At 37.1% G+C, this 23709-nt stretch overlaps 1 protein-coding gene across 4 annotated transcripts in view; it reads right to left on the reverse strand.

Annotated features, from left to right (window-relative positions):
* Positions 1 to 23709, reverse strand: part of TASOR (transcription activation suppressor) — a 61181-nt gene that overhangs the window by 2790 nt on the left and 34682 nt on the right. For 2 of the 4 annotated variants that reach the window (XM_056129828.1, XM_056129830.1), the window contains exons 12-22: positions 21838 to 21910; positions 21675 to 21746; positions 18971 to 19672; positions 14994 to 15400; positions 13615 to 13756; positions 12711 to 12770; positions 7694 to 8502; positions 3838 to 3960; positions 2630 to 2789; positions 1575 to 1683; positions 65 to 243 (exon numbers count right to left, since the gene is read on the reverse strand). In XM_056129828.1, the coding sequence (XP_055985803.1) occupies positions 65 to 243; positions 1575 to 1683; positions 2630 to 2789; positions 3838 to 3960; positions 7694 to 8502; positions 12711 to 12770; positions 13615 to 13756; positions 14994 to 15400; positions 18971 to 19672; positions 21675 to 21746; positions 21838 to 21910 (2836 nt within the window). Of the gene's footprint in view, positions 1 to 64; positions 244 to 1574; positions 1684 to 2629; positions 2790 to 3837; positions 3961 to 7693; positions 8626 to 12710; positions 12771 to 13614; positions 13757 to 14993; positions 15401 to 18970; positions 19673 to 21674; positions 21747 to 21837; positions 21911 to 23709 lie in introns of all 4 variants that reach the window. The other 2 variants (XM_056129827.1, XM_056129829.1) reach the window with 1 other exon arrangement.

Consider the following 23709-nt stretch of genomic DNA (forward strand, 5'->3'; position numbering starts at 1 on the left):
ACGAGCCTGGAAAACTCATTTTATCTGTATTCTAAGTAAAAAAGTCTTAAAGGGTATTCTTTACCTGTTAAAAAGACAATGTGCCGTTGCTGGATGTTCTGAGCCTGAAGTCTGATAAGACAGTCTAATTCTGGAGCGTTTCGAGTTTGTGAATCACAATTGTGGTATGATAAAATTTCAACCAAATGTTTCTTCTGATAGATATTCAGAAGAGTCAACAGACTTAAAGCTTTAGCATTCAATCTATGAAATAAAGTAGGTTAGTATGTAAGTACATTTACGGTTAAAATTTATTTCTCAATTGAGACAACTAATGACTTAGTTAGTTCACCCCCTGACATGTTAAGTGCTGCTCACACAAAAGTGTGAAATGTACGGCAAACAACTCAGGGACTTCCTCTTGGGAGCAGACTATTCAGTTTACATTGATATCTCAATCATTTTACTTTAATAACAAAATATAATTCTTACTTTAGTAATTTAAAACTAGTAAAAAATGGAAAAGGTCAAAAGAAATCGAAACCCTTCCTTTAAAAAATAAGCTCTTGGGGCTGCAGAGAGAGAGGACAGCAGGTAGGGGGCTAGCCTTGCACAAGGATAAACTGGGTTCAATCTCTAGTATCCCAGACGGTCCATAAGCACTGAGCACTGCAGGGTGTGGCCCCTCCAATTATTATTATTATTATTTTTAAAGTTCTCTTAAGTTATTTCCTTCCATGCCCAGAGGCACAAAACAAGAAACAGATTGCTGACGGGATACTATCAGGCAGATGGAGAGAATTTTGTATATTTTACACCTTTGAAACTATTACCTGTTCAATAAAGATAAGACCTTAAAGAATTACTTACTATAAGAAGTTTTTTTAATTAAAATTTTGAAATTGAAAAATATTAAATGTAAACCTGAATTTCTCAAAATGTGTACCATGGAATGTAAATAGGTGCTACAAGAAAAAATGTCTTGCATTTACAAGATATTATAAGAACAAAATTCCTGATCAGAAGAGTTTGGGATACTTTATGGAATCTCTCAAGTGACTGACTAGTACTCTACAGAGAGAAAAGGCTTTTAAATGTGACAAAACAATGTAAATGGGTGTCTCAATCACAAATTCCCTTACCCTGAGTAGATAAATATTTGTCTCAATATGTGAGAAAACCAATTTTACCTATATATAAAACTAGAACATCAGTAAAAATCTACCTTCCTAAAAAGAATGCCACTTCCAAACAGGCTAGAATGATCCACTATATACATTCCATTATGGCTGGCTAAGGACATCTGTGAAACTGAGCAGTATCTATAATCTAAAAACAACAACAAAAAAAAAAAAGGAAGAAATTTTGTGACTTGATTTTAACAATTAGAGACGAATAATACAGTGGATAGGGTACTTGCTTTACACATGGCCATCCCAGGTTATTCAAATCCCTGGCATCCCTTATGTTCCCTGAGCCCCACCAGGCGTGATCCCCAAGCTCAAAGCCAGGAGTAACCTTGAGCATAGGAAGGTGTGGACCCCTAAAAACTCAAAACAATAAAATAAGTGATCATTATTTTTTTCAAATCTTACCTGCCTAGTTCCTTTAGTTTTTTCTGAAATTTACAATGGATTTTCCACTGCCATTTTCCTTCTGGAGTACTAAGTTCTTCAAGGAATATTAAAAATTTTTTAAGGCTCTCTGTTAAAAACAATATTTTAATTCAATAAGTAACAGTCACTATATGGCTGAACTATATGTGTTCAAAGAACAAGTGCTTACTGTTTAAGATGTAAAGACACCTATTTTCCTATGCATTACTTTTTCTCTTCTGATGGAGACAGGGGCTTAATTTTTGTTTTCTTTAGCTATAGCCAGCAATGTTTAGGGGGTCTTCCTGGTAGGTGCTTGATGGACATGTGATACCCAGGACTGAACATGGAACTCCCACGTGCAAAACGTGCTCCTATCCTTTGAGCTCTTTTCCATGCCCCCCTACATATTTTTTTCAGATTTAACAAGATAACACCCACACATAAATAATATACAATAACAAACCAGAAGTAATCCGATTTGAGTATAGAAAGTACAGATAGCCATGTTTTATACCATATTTTTAAAAGATATTATTTAAAAAGACTAAAATAGGGGCTAGAGAGATAGCACAGCGGGTAGGGCGTTTGCCTTACACGCAGCCAATATGACCAACACAGGTTCGATTCCCAGCATCCCATATGGTCTCCCGAGCACCGCCAGGAGCAATTCCTGAGTGCATGAGCCAGGAGTAACCCCTGAGCAACGCCGGGTGTGACCTCCCCCCCAAAAAAAGAAAAAAAAAAAGACTAAAATAATGGGAAATAAATTTTAGGTAATAAAAGATCAAGAAAATAACAGAAATTACTAGTTATCTGTGATTAACAAGCATGAGTGAGAGATTAAGAAAACTAGAAAAGGGATGGGGGTGGGAGGGATATTATCCATGGTGGTGGAAAATGGGCACTGGTGGAGGGATGGGTATCTGATCATTGTATAATTGAAACCAAAGCACAAAAAATTGTAAATCTACAACTTTAAAAAAAAATAAAATAAAATAAAGGGAAAAAAAAAAAAGAAAACTAGAAAAAGAAAAAGAATATATACATCTTACCAATTGTGATAACTTCTGGATTTAGGATGGTTTCATCAGACACAATAAAGCCTCCAGATACAAACAATTCATTGTATGTGTGGTTCTTAACATCATCCAGACTATCAACACCAGCAAAACTAACACAGGAGAGTTTCTTTAAAGTCACCAATCCAGGTACCTATTTAAATACCACAACAAAAACAGAATTAAGAACAGATAATGTAATGATTTAATGTGAAGCTATCAAAAAAAAAATCTAGCAAAACCCTCTAGGCATTGACAAGATAGCTCAAAGAGGTCACTAAGCACATGTGTATAAATAGGAGTCCTGGGTTGCATGGTCCCAAACACCGCTATAGTGGTCCCTAAGGTGTAGCTGCCACGTACTGCCAGATGTGCCCTCCCCCCCCAAAAAAAAAGGAAAAGTGAAAAGAAAAATGCACTCTGGCTCTCTTGGTCTGAAGCCTATAGAAAACCAAGCACAAAAAAATACCATTTCAGGGGCTGGAGCGATAGCATAGCGGGTAGGGCGTTTGCCTTGCACGCAGCCAACATGGCCGATACAGGTTCGATTCCCAGCATCCCGCATGGTCCCCCAAGCACAGCCAGGAGTGATTCCTGAGTGCATGAGCCAGGAGTAACCCCTGAGCATCGCCGGGTGTGACCCAAAAAGCAAAAGAAAAAAAAAAACAAAAAAAAACAACAACCAAAAAAAACATTTCAGATCAGAGCATGCACCTATTAATGAGGCCAGAAAGATTTCTATGGTTAAGGTGACTTGAGAAACTCATACATAGGAAATGGGTACCTCTATTACTCAAAGGAAAGGGGGCATTTTTGGGAAAAAAAAAAATAGAAGCATTAAGTTCTAGCAAAGACATACAAATACAGTGAGAACAATATAATCAGCAGATCCACTCGCATTCAAGGAATTAGAAGAAGACTTGGTAGTTCTACTAGACGAATAGGAAGGGTCTGTGATGTGAAGCAATTTAAAATTTTGCAGAGGTACAAGCAATCTTGTACAATCTTGCATCAGTTCAAGCAAGCTGAATCAAGGAATGATCATTTAGGTCTGAAATCCTAAAAATGTCCCAACCTTGAAGCTTTCATCTCCTTTAAAACATTATAATATTATAAAAATAAATTGCTCTAATCTAAAAGACAGTACCGTTCTTAAAAGTTTTTATAATCAAGTATGTAGTGGTTTTGACTTAGTAATCTACCTTGTGAATGAAACCTGCAATGTCTTCATTTTGAATAATAATCAATAGTTTATCTAATTTTGATCTTCTTTCCAAAAATAGTTCTGGATGACATTCTGTATTGCCTAATTTTATAAGATATTCCTGTTAAAGAAAAAAAAAATCTAAATCAACATTAAAAAACATTTTTGCAAATATCCATTTAACATCAGAAATATAAAGCTAACCAGATACAGCCAACTACTAGAAAATTATTAATGATATCCTATACTCTAGGAACCACAAAAAGCATTAAAATCTAGTCTTTCAGAATAAAAAAACTTAAATGGTTAGTCATAATGTGACAATGTTATGCAATTAAAATAGCAAAAATCAAAGGGCTAACAGAGAAAATCATCAAGGACAAAGGATTATTTATATTTACAATGAAATGCTACTCAACTATAAAATAAAACAAACTCATGCAATCTGCTGCTACATGGATGGATCTGGAGAGTACCATGCTGAGTGAAGTTAGCCAGAAGGAGAGGATAGACATAAAATAATCCTTCTCCTATGTGGGATATAAAGAAACAAAGTTAAGGGAATAACAAATGGCCAAAAGGAACAGAGCCTGAGAAGTGGTGTACACAACTAAGCTTACCATGGTGGGGGTCTGGGAGCAGGTTGAGGGAGGAGAAAACTCTGATGGAGGTGTGGTGTTGGAATATTGTATGAACATCTTATCATTAACAGTATTAAAAATCAGTGACAAAAAAATAAGCCAATGGATTAACCCCTCAATCAAATTAAATTACTTATTATGGGTGGCAAAAGCCCCACTTTTTTTGTGTGTGTTTTTTTTAATTAGTGAAACACCATGAGGTACAGTTGTAGACTTACAAAGTTTTGTGCTTGGATTTCAAGTATATAATGATCGAGTACCTGTCCCTCCCCCAGTGCCCATTCTCCATCACCAATGATCCCAGTAGCCTTCCCATCCCCCACCCATCCTCCCACCCCTCCCCACCTTTGTGGCAGGGCATTCCCTTTTGCTCTCTCTTTCCTTTAGGGTGTTGTGGTTTGCAATAGAGGTATTGAGTGGCCATCGTGTTCGGGCTATAGTCTACTTTCAGCACACATCTCGCATCCTGAGTGAACCCTCCAAATGTCCTTTACTTGGTGTTTCCTTCTCTGAGCTGCCTTTTCCCCCAGCATGTGCTGCCGGCTTCCAAGCCCTAGAGCAGGCCTCCTGGTACTTATCTCAACTATTCTTGGATGTTCGTCTCCCTTTCTCACTTAATATTCCCCAGATGAGTCTTTCTATGTCTGTCCCTCTCTTTCTGGCTCATTTCACGTCACATGATACTTTCCATGTAGAACCACTTGTATGTAAATTTCATGACTTCATCTTTTCTAACAGCTGCATGGTATTTCATTGTGTAGATGTACCAAAGTTTTTTTAACCAGTCATCTGTTCTCGGGCACTCCGATTGTTTCCAAAGTTTGGCTATTGTGAACAGTGCAGCAATGAACATACAAGGGCAGATGTCATTTCGACTGTACTTTTTTTGCCTCTCTGGGATATATTCCCAGGAGTGGTATTGCTGGGTCAAATGGGAGCTAAAAGCCCCAAGTTTTAACATTCCATCACTCCCATTTTTCTTTCCAGGTATGCCACTCGCTATTACAGCAATATTAGTAGTAGATTCCTTCCAAGTTTAAAGCACTTTTCATATCACTACAGCTCATCTAACTTGTAACAGTCACCAAATCATTCACAGAGAGCTTCAGCATGTAAAATTATATTTACAAACTAATAAGCTATGCAACATTACAATTTACATTAAGAAAAACTGACTTTCGGGGCTGAGGTGATAGCACAGCGGGTAGGGTGTTTGCCTTGCACGTGGCCAACCCAGGTTCGATTCCCAGCATTCCATATGGTCCCCTGAGCACCATCAGGAGTAATTCCTGAGTGAAGAGCCAGGAGTAACCCCTGTGCATTGCCGGATATGTCTCAAAAAAAGCAAAAAAAAAAAAAAAAAAAAAAAAACCCCAAAAAAACTGACTTTCATTCAATCACTCCCTCCATACTGGTAAGGTAGTACCTTTGGAAGGACACAAGTTAGTCCAGGCAAAGTTTCCTTCAATTTTAGTCTGTTGGTAGAATCTAAAGAAGACTACAGGATCCTGGTTATTGTAATCCTCATTCCATGACAGAAACTTATTTCTCATAATTGACACTGCTCTTTAGCCATGAAACTAAATCTAGCTTGCCAAACAATTAAGTGTATTGCTCTCTTACAAGAGCAGTCTAGAAGAATCACAACTAAAGAGGGTACTGTGCAGCCCTAAAGTAGCATCCTCTAGATGGTTTGATTTTACTCTTAACATCTATCAGTCTTCATTCTATTGGACCATGTTTACTGAAAATTGTCCAGTTGACATCAAGCTTTCAATCTAATTAAGAGATCTGAAAAACAACTTTCTTTTCTTCTATACAAAGAGAATAAATATGACTTTATGCCAAAATGAATTGAAAGCAGCATTAATAAGGTGCATTTCCTGTAAATTATAGTTTTTAAATGTAGTATGGGGGGGGCCTCAAAAGACAGTACAGGAGTTAAGCCATCTACCTTGCATGCATCCACCCCCAGTTGATCCCGAGCACCAGACGGTCCTCAGAGTTCTACTGGGAGTAACCCCTAAGCATAGAGCCAAGAGAAGCCTCCAAGCACTGGGAAATGTGGAACAATCTACTTCCCTCCACACAAAATGTAAAGGGCCAGAAATACAGCTTAACAAACTAAGCATTCATGTTTTAATTTTAATTAAATTTCATTTTCATTAAAATTTTAATTTAAAATTCAGAGCACTGACTATTATCCCTGGCACTACATCTCCTGAGTACCACCAGGAGAATCCCTGAGCTGGGCCAGAATAGACCTCGAAGTATTGCTGGGTGGCCTCCAAACCAAGAATAAAAACCAAAATGTGTAGTGAGATGAAGTAACGCTGAGCACATAGCATTACATGCTGTCATAGCCCAAGAATACTGTGCTTGGGAATATGCTATGTTGTTGTGCTGAAAAAATGTTGAAAAGCTCTACATTCAACCACACAGAGCAAACCTGTAACTAGGAATTTCTAGTAAGTCTGGCTTCATCTTTCAAAATCAAAACTATTTAATAATCATACGGAGAACTTGCATCCTCCCCTATTTCCTTGTGCTCATGCACATAATACATAAACATATTGACATCTAAGATACCCAAACTGAGGAAAGCTCAGGACATGTCAAGTAGTGAGGTTGAGGTCTCTTTGTACTATCAGCCACTTTTTATAATCTTTGCTTCCTCAAAACAAGCAGTAAGTTAGGAATAGATATTTTAGCAGAAATGGGGATATTTTAAAATTCTGAAAACCATTCCCTTACAGAATTAAAATCCTATAGTTCATTAAATGACTAATATAAAACTATTGATATCTGTACTAATTAATGTGTCATAATATCTGTTCTGTGTCAATATCTGTTCTAATGTGTCATAATTTACATTATTCAAAATTAAATATATTTCCCTTCAAGTGGGCACCAGTAACGTCTCCATTGTGATTCTTGTTGTTATTGTTTTTGGCATAGCGAATATGCCATAGGCAACTTACCAAGCTCTCCAACAGGGACGGAGGAATCAAGGAATCGAACCCGGGTTGTCCCCAGTTAAATCCAGTTTCTGGATTTAAATTTACTAGCCCTTATTCCATTTTGCATAAAATTACAGGAATGTTTATAAAAAATTTTAAACTATATGAAAACATTTAAAAAAATTTTATGTTATAGAGGGTCAGATCCAGCAAGACAAGTTTATATGGCATTATTATTTTCTCACTTAATTACCTTTATTTCTTTAGAGAGCACACTCTCTTCTTCTTCGTGAATATAAAATTTCACAGTATTCTTCTGGACATCTTTCATGATTTTAACCAAACTGTTAAATACTTCAGGTTCTAACTGACTTATAAAATTTGAAAAAGCTGGTTGGGAAGAAATGTTTACATCACTGGGTGATTTTACTGTTTCTTTTTCTGTAGGTTCCCGGACAATATCACCAGGTACAGTGTGGTCAGAAGTCACCATTAGCTCTGTGGCATGGTGTGACAGGTTCATATCTATTTCGGTCAAACCAAAAGTTGAACAGGAATGCTGGTCACTTGAGTTGGTGTCTTTGAAAGTTTCACTATAATGTGGATCGATGAACTGTTTATTGTTGAAGTTGTTTGAAGATACTGGTAGGACATGCCTTCCAAAAGTATTCTGTGTTATCTTAGTACCAGAATCTTTAGGACTGACTGGTGGCAAATTCCCACCCTTGGCTGATTCTTCAATAATAATAGAATTTAGTTTCTCATGCAAGCCATCTACAAACTCCTGCACACCAGCTTTGGAAGTCTTGGAATATATGAATTCTGAAAGTGGTCTCATCTTCTGTGGTGAAAAGACAGGTGGGGAAATTCTACTGACATAAGAAACATTCTTTTGTTTCAAAATCTCTTCTATCTTCCTAGAAAAGTTATCATACTCTCCTAACACAGTCCTCTCTGTGGTTTCACTCACTGCAGGAGACTCTGCTGCTGGCACACACTGTTCCTCCACTGTCTTCACCTGACCTGTTGACATGTCTTCCTCAGTGGTACCTTTCAGTGTGTCTGTAAATGGAGAGGATGGGAACTGGTAATCAGAATTTCTTTGTCTACTTATTACACGGGGGTCGTTAGGAAAGGTCTCCTGTGGTGGCAGACACACCAGTTGCTCTTCTGGTGATTTCATACCTATATATAGGAAGAGTCCATTATTGAAAGAGCAATACGAAAATGCATTATCTGAAAACAAAAACTCATAAAGTATCAAGTATACTATAGTTAGAATTGTGCAGTGGATGGTAGGATAGCAACTCAAATACTATTATGAACTCTATTTCTTATTTGCCCTACTTATGGATGATATTTGGATTTCAGCCACTTAAAATAAGAGCTTTGAAAGTTATTTCTTTGACTTTCTTTTGAAAGTGCCCAGGTAGCATAATAAATTAAATCATCTATTTCTGCTTCTTCTTTTTTGCTGTAGGTTTGACTTTAATATACATGTAAACTGAATGGTGAGTTGCAGCAGTTTCTTCAACTCATATATTCTTTTCCAAGTGTTAAAAATATGGCAACAGTCTCTTAATATGAAAAATTCTGAATGTAAGGCAATTTAAAAAAAAGTCACACTGAAATACTATGGGAATAATTGCCAAGAGATACATTAGGGATCCAGAAGAACTAATATCATCTGGTTTTAAAATTTCATGTAATAACATGCTTAGTGGATTTCTCTACATTAGGGACTTCAATTTGTCAGGGAAAATAAGGTTCAAAAAAAAAAAGGATTCAAGCTGCAATAGCAACTTTTGGTAGTGTTCTCAAAATTGTATTTGTTTTGTTTAGAAATAACTACAAAAGAAATCATGATCACTATTAACCCACTTGAGATGAAAAGGTTGTTTCAGGTAGCTGTTATGAATGAAACTGTGCCAATGACTCTTAACAACCAAATCAATCCATAAGATGTTTTCTCCCCTTCAAAAATCCTAAATTCACATACAATGTTTTTGAAATTACAATTACAATTCATAAAAGATGCTCTAAAGTCACTTTTTTTTAAAAAAAAAAAAAAGGAGACTATGTTCCTGGAGTGAGTAGATGTGATTGGGCTACACTAGCATGTGACAGGAATGAATGGAGAGATTACTGGTGCCCGCTCCAGCATGATGAGCAACGGGATGACAAGTGATAAAAGTGATGTTTAACAGCTATTCATACTAGAAAAGAAATGAATCAAGTCACTAATTTTTCTTAACTATTATTTTCTTAGCTATTATTCTTTAAACCAACTGCTACTTCAAGTACACTAAACGGTATCTCTAAATCAGAAGTCCTAGTTTTTCTAAACTATGACACTTTAAAGATGGAGTGATGTAGTGTGCTCGAATGAGAGAGCACATGCTCTATGTTTAATCCCCATTAATATATCACCACCTTAGTTTTACTGGGTATAACCCTGGAGCACTGCCTGGCCCAAGCAACAATAGGAACAGAACCCCCTCCCCCCCAAGACATATTGAATAATCATTTAATGAAAATAATAAATAATAATGAATAGTCATCTATTCAAATTTGTATATAATGGATAGAGCAGAATTTCCTTTTGACACCAAATTAAGTTTTGATTTATGCCCCTAACCTCTCACACACATTTCAAAAAATATTTAAACTACTGCAATAGGAGTTAGAACTTGTGACATTTCCCTATCACCCTGCTGGTAACCATGAACCACTGCCCTCATTAACTACTGCAAAGGCACTTATCAGCAGAGAAAGAAGACCACAACAGATCTGAAGATGGCAGAATACAAAATGTCCAATGTTAAGGGCTAGAGAGGCAGTACAATGGGTAGGATGCTTGCCTTGAAGACAGAAATGATCCAAAATACCCAGCCCCTTTCCTCAAATTCCAATGTACCAAGCTAAGAATTAAAACTCTGCATGAAATAAAACCAGCAATAGTACAGAAGGTAGGTAGTTTGTCTCGCATATGACTCACCTGGGGTTTAATACCCAGTATCTCAGATGGTCCCTGATAGGGAGTCCACCCGGAATAATCCCTAAGCTCAGAACCAGGAGTAAACTCTCCTAAGTAATACTGGGTGTGGCCCCCCAAAATAAACAAACAAAAAAATTAATATAACCAGAAAACTTAATGCACATGAAATAAAACCAGAAAATTTAAATCCCATGTGTTGACTCAAAATGTCCTTAAATTTACAATAAAGGGCTTACTACATATTTTAAAAAGGTCTGGAAATGTTCCTAAGAAATTCATAATAGAAGTCGATTCACTGAGAAGGAAAAAACCAAGTTTATGGACTTGAGCGTAAGATTTGCTTTTTCAAGGAGTTTTGCACTTCTGTCCTCCCCAGTTGTGTGCAGGAGGCCTGAGGGCTCCTCCTGGTGAATTCTTAGTCAATTGGGCCAATGGGTCAGCACTGAGGATGCAGTGTACTTGGAACCCTCAAGTGCTGCATCCTAAGGTGCTTGGGGTACCATGGGGTGCCAGGGATAGAACCAGAATCAGCTGCATGCAAGGAATGTGCCTAATCTCTATACTATCTCTCCAGTCCTTATAAAAAGGGAACTTCTATAAGCTGAAATATAATTTAAACTGATGTGGAAATTTTCCATATTTAAAATATAAATAATCATCACCTAATAATGCTCAAAAGTTTACTGTTTAATTTTATTAAGAAGAACAACTTTATCATTTGATTTTATTTTGGAACTATACATGGCAGTGCTTGAGGACAACTTCTCCCTTCACTCCCCAGCAGTGTTCAGGGGATGAACCCTGTGGTGCTAGGGACTGAACCAATATGCCCTCATGCAAAGTATGTGCTACAGTCTTTTGAGCAATCTCTCTTAGCCCCAACTTTATTATTATTATTATCATCATCACTTATTTATTTTTTTTGCTTTTTGGGTCACACCCAGCGATGCACAGGGGTTACTCCTGGCTCTGCACTCAGGAGTTACTCCTGGCGGTGCTCAGGGAACCATATGGGATGCTGGAAATCTAACTCGGGTTGGATGCCTGCAAAGCAAATGCCCTACTCACTGTGCTATCTCTCCAGCCCCCCAACTTTATTATTTAAAAATGTTTTCATTAGGGCTGTAGTGATTGTATAGTTGGTAGGGTGACCCGGGTTTGATTCCCAGAACACTTTATGGTCCCAAGTCCATCAGAAGTGATCCCTGCGCTTAGAGCCAGGAGTAAGCCCTGAGCACCACTGGGTGTGGTCCAAAAAACAAATGTTTCTATCAATGAGTAATTTAACGCACACACGACAATACCCATCATAATACCTATTTTCTAATGACCACCATTAAAGCTTAATATTCACTTTTTAGTGGTGAATAAAGTATTTTCAAAAATAAAATCCTAATCATTTTAGTGACAAACTACATAGGTAGTATTTGAAATTAAGAGAACTTCAAATACTTGGAAGCATAAACAAAACCTCTTCTGTTATTACTCAGAATTACTGATAGATGCGTGTGCCTGTGCACAGTCTCTCTCTCTCTCTCTCTCTCTCTCTCTCTCTCTCTCTCTCAAACCAAAAAACCAAACCCCGATAAACTTCAGACAAAATGTTCAACGACAGCTGGATACACTGTATTCGGAGGGCATAACTGGCCTCCAGAAGCATAACTTTCTGGTATACCTCCTGGCCAAGCACTGCCAGAAGTGGCCTCGGGAGCCTGAGCACTTCTGGGAAGGCCTTAAGAAAGTAAAATTAAAAAAAAAATAATTGTCTTAAGCAGTCATTGCAGCTAGCTAATCAGTAATATCTGTAAATATTTCTAGAATCCAAAATCCTAATCTTCTATTTCAAATATGCAGAAATTAACATTAGCTTTAGAAGACATGGGTCAAAAATATTCAAGGTGAGAAAGATAAATTCCGTTACTCCATATACTTTAAATGAAAAAACAAATACAGTTGAGGACTGTTTCTCTGGATATTATGCATAAGCAGATTAATAAAATATTCTTTCCAAGTCTTTCCAAGTCATCATGCCATATAAAATCTGCTCTAGGTAAAGAAAACTAATTTTTAGGAATATTTAAGGCTCTCTGAAGACATTCTTTGCCAAGAATATCTGATACAAGCCAATTAATAAATGAAATACAAATGTTATCATCCTAGTTTTCTTTAATTAATAGAACTTTAAGGGAATGCCTTATTGATGGAGTACCAGAAATGCAAGTATCGATTCAGAAGGCATACTGGGAGGAAAAGCAAAAGCAAGCCTTCTCACCTGATGTTTGCTTTTCACCATATTTTCCCTGATGGTCTTCTGGACTTCTTGTATTCCCTCCTAAGGGAAAGCATTCATAGATTTGTAGAATATTTTCAGGTAGCAATGATACCTACTAAACTTTTACAATGCTAACAAATTCAAGCAATTCTTTTTTTAGCCTAAAATTAAAAATTATTCTAAAGTAAGTAGGTTCCCTTTCCATTGACCCAGAAGTGCTTTCAAATGGCTCTGAATATATACTAGGAAGTATATATGCCTCTCTAGAGCAGGCATGATTAGAATAATCATTTTGTACCAACTATTTCCTTATTTTAAATATTTCCTTTCTAAGTCGAAGTCTCTAGCACATAATCTAAAATCAGGTGTCTACCATCACTTCCTCTTGCCCTCCCTACTAAGATACTAAGTAAAGAATGGCGTTAAAACTCATGGAAGGGATCAGAGCGATAGCGGATAGGGTGTTTGCTTGCACGCAGCTGAGCCGGATTCGATCCCCGGCATCCCATATGGTCCCCCAAGCACTGCCAGGAGTAATTCCTGAGTGCAGAACCAGGAGTAACCCCTGAGCATCACTGCGTGTGACCCAAAAGGCAAAAAAAAAAAAATCCTCATGGAAACCCATCATGTTTTCAAAATTCCCCTCAGTGTCACTGAAGAATTGGTAATTTTAGTTTATAACCCGGTTTCCTTTATTGGCAAAGAGCTGTTTGTTCAAGGGCCAGGGAGATAGCTCAAAGAGCTGAAGCACATATCTCATATGTATGAGACTCCAAGTTCTATCCCCAACACCATCTGGTCCCCTTAGCACTACTGAAGGGGTGCTATAATCACTAAGCTCTCACACTGCAGGAAACCAATCCTGGGTAAAATCAAGCAATGTGTGCTCCAATACACTTCTTACCTGTAATTGGAATAAGTTTCCAGTGTATTTCAGTCTCTTCGACATTATTTGACTTAGATTGTTTATGGGCTCTATGGTCAATGGATACAGTTGGACATACACTGCAATCTTCAAAATTATTCACATTAATTGAACTTGGATCCTAAAAATTAAGAGTACATATTCAAGTTTTCTTTCCAATAAATTTTAATGTCAAGAATAATTATTTTCCCAAAGCAAATTCACAGACTCTGATCTAAACATTATAAATGAGTAAAACTAACAAGGCAGCTTAAAATACTCAAGCATCAGTTAAAAATAATACTTCTGATAAAAATATTTGTGCAAAAAAAAATGATACTTCTGGACTTGGGATGTAGCTCAACAGTAGAGAACCTGCCTTGTATGTGTAAGAGCTTGGGTTCAATTCCTCAGTTCTAGAAAAAAGGTTTTGAGCCAGCAAGATAGTTCAACAAACTGGAGTGCATGCTTTGCATGCAGAAGTCCTTGGTTCAACAGATGAGACCAAATTGCCCCACCAAAAAACACTGGGCTGGTTTAACGGAAAAGCAAGAAAAAGAATAATTTTTTTTCCCTGAAAAAATAATTTGAATGTTATTTAGAGCAGAGGTAGATAGACTGGGCAAAGCACCAAATATTTTAGACTTTATACCACATGAACTATTCAAGCACTGAGTACTACTAGGTATGCCCCCCCCCCCCCCAAATTCAAAAACAGCAGAACAAGATCAGTATTATATCATTATAAACTGAATGCCCCTGTCAGACTAAAATCACCACAAGAATTCTAAAGAGCATTCATCTTCCATTCCTATTTGCATGAGAAATATAAAGCATCTAACTTTTAAAATTAGGAGTTCTATATAAATACACAGAATTTAACAGCTTCATCTGATTCACCTTTGGGTTCTTTGGTGCCATAATAAAGCCAACACTGGAAACAGATAATTCAACAGTATGAGGGCAGAGTTTGCATGCAAGAGACCTGGGTTCAATATATGGAACTACGTGCTCCCTTGGGCACCACCAAAAAGAAACCCCAAACACTAAACCAGGAATAATCCCAAAACATCACTGGGCATGACTCAAAATCATAAGAGGTCAATATTTTGATGATTCAAATTTGTTATGAAATTGACATGGGATTAACCCCCCAAAGCAATTTTTGATAACAGATAAATACTGAATTATATACAAAATTCTATATAGCAAAAAAGAAAACAATTTTTATGCACTTCTTTCTACATTATTATCCTGGAAAGACACTTCTTTCATGTCTCCCTTCTTTTTGAAAGAAGGAAAATACTAATGCACATCCATATTCACAAAAGCATTTCACACATTCACAGAAGCGAACAATAATTAAGATCTACACTTACTTTATTCAAGTGTAGTGTAGAGTCACCTCCTACTTCACTGGTACAAACAGTAACAGGATACTTTAAAGATGATGTATCAACTTCTAGCAAGGGACTCTGAGTACCCTTAAAATGTACATTTTCAGTTTTCCCACAAGCAAGTGGGTCATAATCCTTCTTATCTGGAGTAGAGTTCAATTCATACTCATGTTTTTGTCTCAATTCTTCATAAGAATCATCAGTGCTCAATCCTAAAGCTTTGTTGACTGTGTCTGTCAGGGTGGCATCAGAATGGCGTGCATTTGCAAGTGTTTCGGACAGCCAATTAAACAGTTTATGGATATCAGCAATGCCCGAGTTAGAGGAATCTTCCTGTTGCTGTCTCAAGTCACTCTCATGCTCAAGTAAGCCAAGAGGCTGAGGGGATTCTGCAAAGAAGAGAAAAAGGAAAACTGTATTTTAAGGTCTGAATGCTAGCATAAAAATAATATTCAAATAAGACTAAAATTATTCACAAGATATTTACAGCCAGGAATTCAAAGATTTTACAAGCTCACCCATCCGATATATATATATATCGAACTCGGGTCGGCCATGTTGGCTGCGTGCAAGGCAAACGCCCTACCGCTGGAGCAATAGCACAGCGGTAGGGTGTTCGCCTTTCAAGCGGGCAACATGGCCAACATGGCCGACCCGAGTTCGATTCCTCCGCCCCTCTCGGAGAGCCTGGCAAGCTACCCATGTCATATTTGATATGCCAAACACAGTAACAACAAGTCTCATGATGGAGATGTTACTGGGCCTGCTCGAGCAAATTGATGAACAACGGGAGGATTGTGATATATATATATACTTTGATTTTACTAAGATTTTACAAGCTCACCCATCCATTTATATAAACTTTGCACCGACACCAAAATTCCCTTTACACAAAATTTATTTTCATAATTTGAAAATTCTATTAATGGAATAATGACTTCCAACATATCGGTAGTATGAACAAAATATATTAACAGTCATATGATAATTACCTTAAACTGTACCACCAAAATTCTAAACAATGAACAGATAAAATATATGTACTAGTTATTGTACAAAATACAAGGAAAGCAAGATACAATTAAACCTAAAAACAAAGAAAGAGAAAGGGGCTGGAGCGATAGTAAAGCAGGTAGGGCTTTTGCCTTGCATGCGGCCAACCCAGGTTCGATCCCCCACATCCCACATGGTCCCCCAAGCACCACCAGGAATAATTCCTGAGTGCAGAGCCAGGAGTAACCCCTGTGCATCGCCAGGCGTGATCCAAAAAGCCCCCCCCCCAAAAAAAAAGAGAGAGGGAAAAAGAAGAAAAGAGGGAGGAAGAAAGAAATGAAGGAAGGGGAGAAGGGAGGGAGAAAGGGAGGGGGGAAAGGAAGGGAAGGAAAGGGAAAGACTTTGATTTCTATCCTATCTCTTACATTTTGTTAAAGCTCTGGTGAAATTCTGAAATTTCACCAGCTTTATCTTTGTGACTAGATTACTTTAATTCATAGCAAAGCTAAGACATTAGAGACATAAAATCATCCTAAAGAACTATACACTAAACTTTAAGAACAAAATGCACTATGAGAAAAAATACGTTAAAACATGGCCACAAGCTAGGCGAACCTGGGTAATTTGCACACCCCATATCAGAAAAATCTGGCAAAAAAGTAAATCATCAGAGATTCATGTACTTTAATTTTAAGGGAAAGAAAGAGGTAGTAAAGCCTGGGCAGATGTAAACATTTTTAAGTAGGACAAATTGCACCATGAAAGGAGGGGAAAAAAAAATCAAAGCAACAGAGACCATACAACATGATTTTAGTCATATGAAATATGAAGCAGGAAAAACTAATCTATTGACAAAAGGCAGATCATTAGTGGGGTGTGTGAAATTAACTACAGAGGAGCACAAGGCAACTTTTGAGTAATAAAATACTCTTATTCTTTTTGTCAGTTTTTGGCAAATCCTCTCCCCACTGTCTCTCTGACCCAAAATTCTATATATTGTAGTTTCTCTTGTTACCAAAACTCATCAACATGGTGTAGCATACACTACTACTGAACTACAGTTGTGCATCTAAAAATTACAGTGTTACCTCAATGAAAAGCAAATAAATATCTGTGAATAAACTTAGGGCCTCCTACATACAAGATATGTGTGCTGCGCCATATCCTTGACCTTGGCGAAGTTTAACCTTTCCATGCCGTTTACCTTGCCCCAATTTCTCCTCTGGTTTATTATAATATTGGTTTTCCCATCACTTAAATGTTGATAAGTCTCATTTTCACTAAAAACTATATCCAAAATCAATTTTCCGCTAAAACTGATACAAAAAATAAGTGCTTTGTCCTCTATGTGCACAGAGCTAGGAAACATAGTAGTCTTAGAACTATAAAAATTGTTGGGAGTCAGAATTGAGTTTAATGATTATTAAACAAACTTCATATAACTTATCTGAAGTGGTTTTCTCCTTTGTAACTAAGGATGACATACGTTTAGTGCTGGTTTTACACTCAGTAGCTTGATGTCTACAAATAAATACATATGTAGACATAGATCAATAGTTTCAGACTATAATACTATAATTAAAAATTCCTGCAAAAGCCAATATATTAGTGAGGTTGTCAAAATAAATGCACAAAGTGAAATTTTAAATTTCATCTTTCACAAATAACAACTTGCTGAATAATACAGAAGGAAGAAGTGAAAAGTGACTAAGGATGGTCAGAGATGTGACTCAGTGATAGAGGACACACTTTGTATGAGTAAGGCCCTGGGTTCAATCCCTGGCACTACAAAAAGGAGGAAAAAAAACATGACTGAGGACACAAACATACATTACTAATGGAAGTGTAATAAGGACACTGATCAGCCTACTATGGTATAAATTCTATGACACACTGTACTTAAAAACACAGAAGAAAAAAAAATTTTACTAAGTAAAATTGCTTAGTAAGAAACACGAATGGAAAACTTACATCTACTATAAATAAAAATAGTAGCACAAAATCTAGATTGTTGTAGATTCCTGAATGCAAAAGAATACAATTTATGCTATGAAACAGCATTATAAATACTAGATAAAATGTTTTAAATTACCTGAAAACCTAAGGATCTCTCTCTTCTACTGTTCAACTAAAATAAAACCAAACACAAAGAAAAAATATTTTTTCTTTCCAAAAGGGGTAAAAAGGGACCAGAGATAGCATGACCTCTGGCACTGCACACTCCTGAGCCAACCAGGAGTGACCCTGAGAACAGAGCCAAATGTGGCCCAAAATCAAAAACAAACAGCAAATATTACTGAACTCCTAAAATAGTGTATGTGTGGGAGAAGTATAGTACAATGTGCATCTAAGAAACTTTAAAGTTCAAGGGATAGGAATATAGGACAAAGGGCTCAGGCACATGCTTTACATGACGGTTCGGATTTGATACTAGAACCACATGGTCCCCTGAACACTACCAGAAACATATCCCAGACAATGCCTAAGTCCGTCTGGCTATGGCCCAAAAACCAAAAAAGGGATTTCACTGTTCAGAAGTTCCTTTCAATAAGCGCACTCTTGCACAAAGCCAATATCATATTTTGCATTTTCTAATTATAAACCAAAGAAATATAAGAGTTCTGATTACTAAACTGAGTATACATACTTTACTCTCATACTGGTCTAAGGTACATAATTTCAAAACATTATATTTACACATTGCCTATGCTGGCAAACATTTTCTGAAAAGAATCAAATACTTTTACAGTTTTCTGGATCATATAATCTGTTCCAACTCTGTACTTAAAGCACAAAGAGAAAAAGCTATCACTGTAGTCCAGAAAAATTTACTTTACAAAATCAGGGTACAGGATTGATTCATTTGGAGGCTACAAATTTTAGACCCTTGTACTAGGAAAAGGAGAGAACTAATTTGCTCTATTTTTCTTATTTTAATACTATACATGAGCAGATTACTATTTTACCTTCATACAGACGGCAGTTCTCAGATAAATTACTGGTTTTGGCGAGTTTTCTCATGTTCTCTGGTAGATCTTCAAGCTTCCTCTTCAAGACAGTTTTGCTTCTAGTATCTTCTGTATCTGAGTCTCCACCCACATTTTTTTTCCTACACTGAATCAAATTAATCAATTCTTTGACTCTATCCTTATCATAATCTAAAGAATGAGATGACTTCTGTTTTCCAGGTATAATAGTTTTACCCCTTGAGTTGTTTCGTTTTCCAAATTTCATTTTTGAACCATTAATTTCTTCTTCGTGGCCTTCATAATCTGAAAGTGGACTGAACTCTTGAAGTTTCCTATTTTCTTCAAATAGTTCCTTTAATTTACATGTAGCTAACTGATACATTTCAGGTCGAAAAATATAGGTGTGCAAACAATTATCTAAATGGGATTTATTTTTTGGAGCTGAATGTAAGAATTTTTTATCATCTAAACGTGAATCATATGGAAACATAATGAATTCTCGTTTACCTGAGCCAAAACCTCGCTTAAAAAATTCACTTACATACTTTTCAACAACAGAATGAAAATTTATGGTATTTATAGTTTTAAATTCCTTTCGACACTGAATCAAAGCAAACTGTAAAAACTGTGTAATTTTTAATATATCTTGCATGTTCTCGTGTCTTTCCTGTGGTGGTGCACTGGTTGAACCTTTTGGTGCTATAAACAAAAAAGTAAAACATATTAGCAACTAAGACACAAATACAGTTTACTTATTATTATACACTGCTATACAGTAATGGTGAGCCACATAAGTTGTATCCTAATACAACCTTGTAAAATAAAAATATATGACGAGGATTCTTATAAACATAAAGCCTAGAAGGACAGTACAACAGGTAAGATGCTAGCCTTGCACAAAACTGACCCAGAAAGTACTCTATCAGTTGTACTATCACTTCAAGTTCCCCCAAAACTTTTAAATTCATTTGAACTCTGTCTCATTACTGTGTGTGTGTGTGTATATATATATATATATATATATATATGTATGTATGTATGTAGGCGCTGAGTGGCAACAATTGAGAATATTTTTTGGGGTGTGGAGAGTGGAGAGTGGTAGCAGGTACTGAAGAATTGAAGGTAAGGTTGTATAGATTCAAAGCATGTACACAAACACTGAGCTACATCCCTGATTCTGAGTCTTTTGTTATTAATTTAATAATGAAACCCATAATGGAAACATTACCTTGATGTAAAGTTATTTCTTAGAATGATCAATAGCACATTTCCTAATTTGGAAATGTATTATTTCTCAGTTTGGAAATATCTTATTATTAACAGCCTGACATTGAACACAGTTAACCTATTATAAAGCACATGCATTTATAATTCCTAAAATTTGATATGCAAAATTTAGAATGTAAGAGCCAGAGCAATAGTACAAAGGGTAGGGTTCTTGCCTTGCACGTGGCCAACCCGGATTCGATCCCCAGCATCCCATATGGTCCTCCGAGCCTGCCAGGAGTAATTCCTGAGCGCAGAGCCAGGAGTATCCCCTGAGCACCACCAGGTGTAGCCCCAAAACAAAACAAACAAAAACAAAAAAAAAAAAAAGAAAGAAAAAAAAAGAATGTAAAAATAATGTAAATTATTTTATAACCATATGAAACTCTGAAAAACTGGATCAGAGAGATAGCTCAGGGGGTTAAGTTGCTGTCCTTATATGTGATTGATCCCCAGTTTGATCCCCAGCACCGCATATGATCCCCAGAACACCACCAGAGGTCATTTCTGAGAATAGGGCCAGGAGTAACTTCTGAACACCACCAGGTATGGACCAAAACCAAAACAAACACAACTAAAATACCCCTGAAAAACCAAAGTACATCAACTTTAATAACTTTTTTTAGTGAAAGTACTGTAAAACCAAAAGAACTTTTCATAGTTAAAAAAAATAATAATCATGGCAAGAAGAAGGCGGAGAAATACAACATTGAGTAAGTCCTACGTGCCTTGCATGCAGAGTATCCAAGTTAGATCCCTGGCACGACAAATGTTGCTCTCCTCTGAGCATCACCAGGAATGATCCCTGGGCACAGAGCCAAGAGTCCACCCTGACCACAGTGGGGTACGGCCGCCCAAGCCAAAAAACATTTAAAAAGTCAATGGGGACCAAAGAATTAATATGGAGTTAAGGTGTATATGACCAGCCCCAGCTTGCTTCTTATACCATATGGTCCACCAGCAGAGATCAAGAAGTAGACACCAAGCACCATATGGTATGTCCCAAACCCTCTCCACATCCCCCTCTCCGAAATGTTTTAAATATTAAAAATCATGCAGGTTGGAGAGACAGTACAGGTGTTAAACTGCATGCCTTATATGCACATGGCTCCAATTTGAAACCTAGTACCACATGGTCCCATAAGCATTACAAGGCCTGAGGGTGGTCAGTGGTGGCATGGGTGATCCCTGATACCCTAAGACCTGAGAAACACCGATCCTCAGGTACTCACTCTGAACTGGCAGTCAGGTAAGGGCCCAGAGGCAAATCTAAACAATTCTTGGAAGACTTTCCCCAAAATAAATCATGTAAATTACATTTCATTTTGCTCAACACAGCTAGTTATTTCTCAAGATATGATGTAAAAAAGATAAAAATGTTTACTGTTAGAAAATTTTAATGATACAGGTACCTAAAAGTATCCAAAGAACTTACAAGTAATTATGCTTCTGGGTTCTTGAAACAGAAACAAAGCATGCAGTGCTCGAGACTTGACAGTTTGATGATCTTAAAAAAAAAAAAAAACAGAAGCCAAATTCATGAGTAAGGTTTAACTAAGAACTTGAAGAAAATTTTTGATTAGAAAGGTATTACCTACCATATGGAGATACCATCTGGCATGAAGAGAGAAGAAAGAGGTATCCTCGGTCTTCCAAAGGTTTAACAAGAACCTGCAATTTTGGAAGTTGAATATGCTTTATTATTTCTCACCATAAAGCAAAAATGCAGCATGTTCTACTAATTATAAGTAAAAACTGATTATATTTTCATGAAAAATATTGTTACTAGTTTAAAACTCTTTCAACTAACATTAATTAACAAGACTCCAATCAAACATAAATTACTTAATTTTCAAGTAAGGAATAGACTTGTTCCAACTATCTAGCCTGGTTCGCAAAGCATCGCTAGGAGTGGCTCCTAGATCCCCTGAGAACTGGCTGTGAGCCCTTTACACCCCTGCAAAAAAAGTTTTATTTGAAATTAGAAATATAGAAATATATGGGCTAATTTGTGAATCAAGAAACAGTGAAAATAGAACTTGTAAGCTGAAGATACCTATGATAAATTATTCAGAATGTAACAGAAAGAAACAAGTAAATGAAAAATAAAAGAGAATGTCAGAGAACATAATAAAAATGTCTGTCATGAGACTTCAAAGATAATGAGAACAGATTGCCTCAGCATCAAATGTTCCTGCCTTGCAAGCGTGAAGCTGGAAGTGAGAATCTTGTGTGCAACCAACATGCATCAGTTATGGTCCTTATGGCTCATCTGATTGTGATTCCCCAGAACACAGCATAATGTAGAATCATCAGAGCACCTTGGCTAAGTGTGTTCAGACACTGCAACTGACATTTTGCAGGCTCTGTAGCCAGGAGTGTGAATCCTAGCAAGCACATGAATGAGCACTACAACTATAATGTTGCCACTCCCAGCAAGTACCAAATCTAAATATGCAAAGTACCTCAACTAAGCATGAATGTGACTCAGAGTGTCAAAACTACAAAGGACAGGGAAGGGGAAAAAAGGAGAGAGAGAGAAGAAATCAGAAGTATAATTAGAGATGAGTAACAACACTCCTGGTTCTCAAATCAGGGCTTATGCCTGGCTCCCAGATCACTCCAGGTGGGCTTGGGAACCTATGTGATACCAGAGATCAAATCCGGTTTGGCTGCGTACAGGCAAGTGCCCTACCCACTATACTATTGCTCTGGCCCTTGAATCCACAAATATGAAAGGAGAATATATATCAAGGTGGATAAATAGAAATATATCAAAATCTTCATAAAAACAGAAGTCACACAACATTGAAATTGCTAAAACAGCTGGCAAACCAGAACTCTATACTCAGAATCCAATAAATAATATACATTTTCCCTTGAAGGTACACATACAAAATATTGACCAAAACCCAGAATTTAAATCACGAATCACGACCATCCTGTTATTCGTCAATTGCCTCAAGCAGGCCCCAGTAACGTCTCCTTCATCCTAGCCCTGAGATTTTTAAGAAAGTGCTATATTCAAGGCTCTTTAGGAGAATGAGACCCATTATTGTTACCGGTATTTGGCATATTGGGTACGCCACAGGGAGTTTGCCAGACTCTGCCGTGTGGGCAGGTTACATTCGGTAGCCTGCCAGTTTAAATCAACTCTCAACAAATTTAAAAACCTGTAGGATAACATTGGGTTTGTCCTTTCAGCATTGCCTCAGGGAACTTAGTTTACCTTAAAGCAATGTCTTTTCTGTATGGACACGGAAAGACAGTTAACATTATGGTTTTGTAACTTGGGAGTTGATTGACTCCAATAATATTTATTCCTGGGCATCTGCTTTCTTGACTCAGTTGCCCTTAGTTCCCAGCACCCCAAAAGCAGAGTCCCGACGAGGGACTGAATGGACCCAGGGCAAGTTGTGAGCTACCTTGGCATTGAAATGGGTCAGGCCAAAGTGCCACAATACTCAACG

This window comes from Sorex fumeus, unplaced genomic scaffold (genome assembly GCF_029834395.1).
Source record: "Sorex fumeus unplaced genomic scaffold, SorFum_2.1 ptg000072l, whole genome shotgun sequence".
NCBI lineage: Eukaryota > Metazoa > Chordata > Mammalia > Eulipotyphla > Soricidae > Sorex > Sorex fumeus.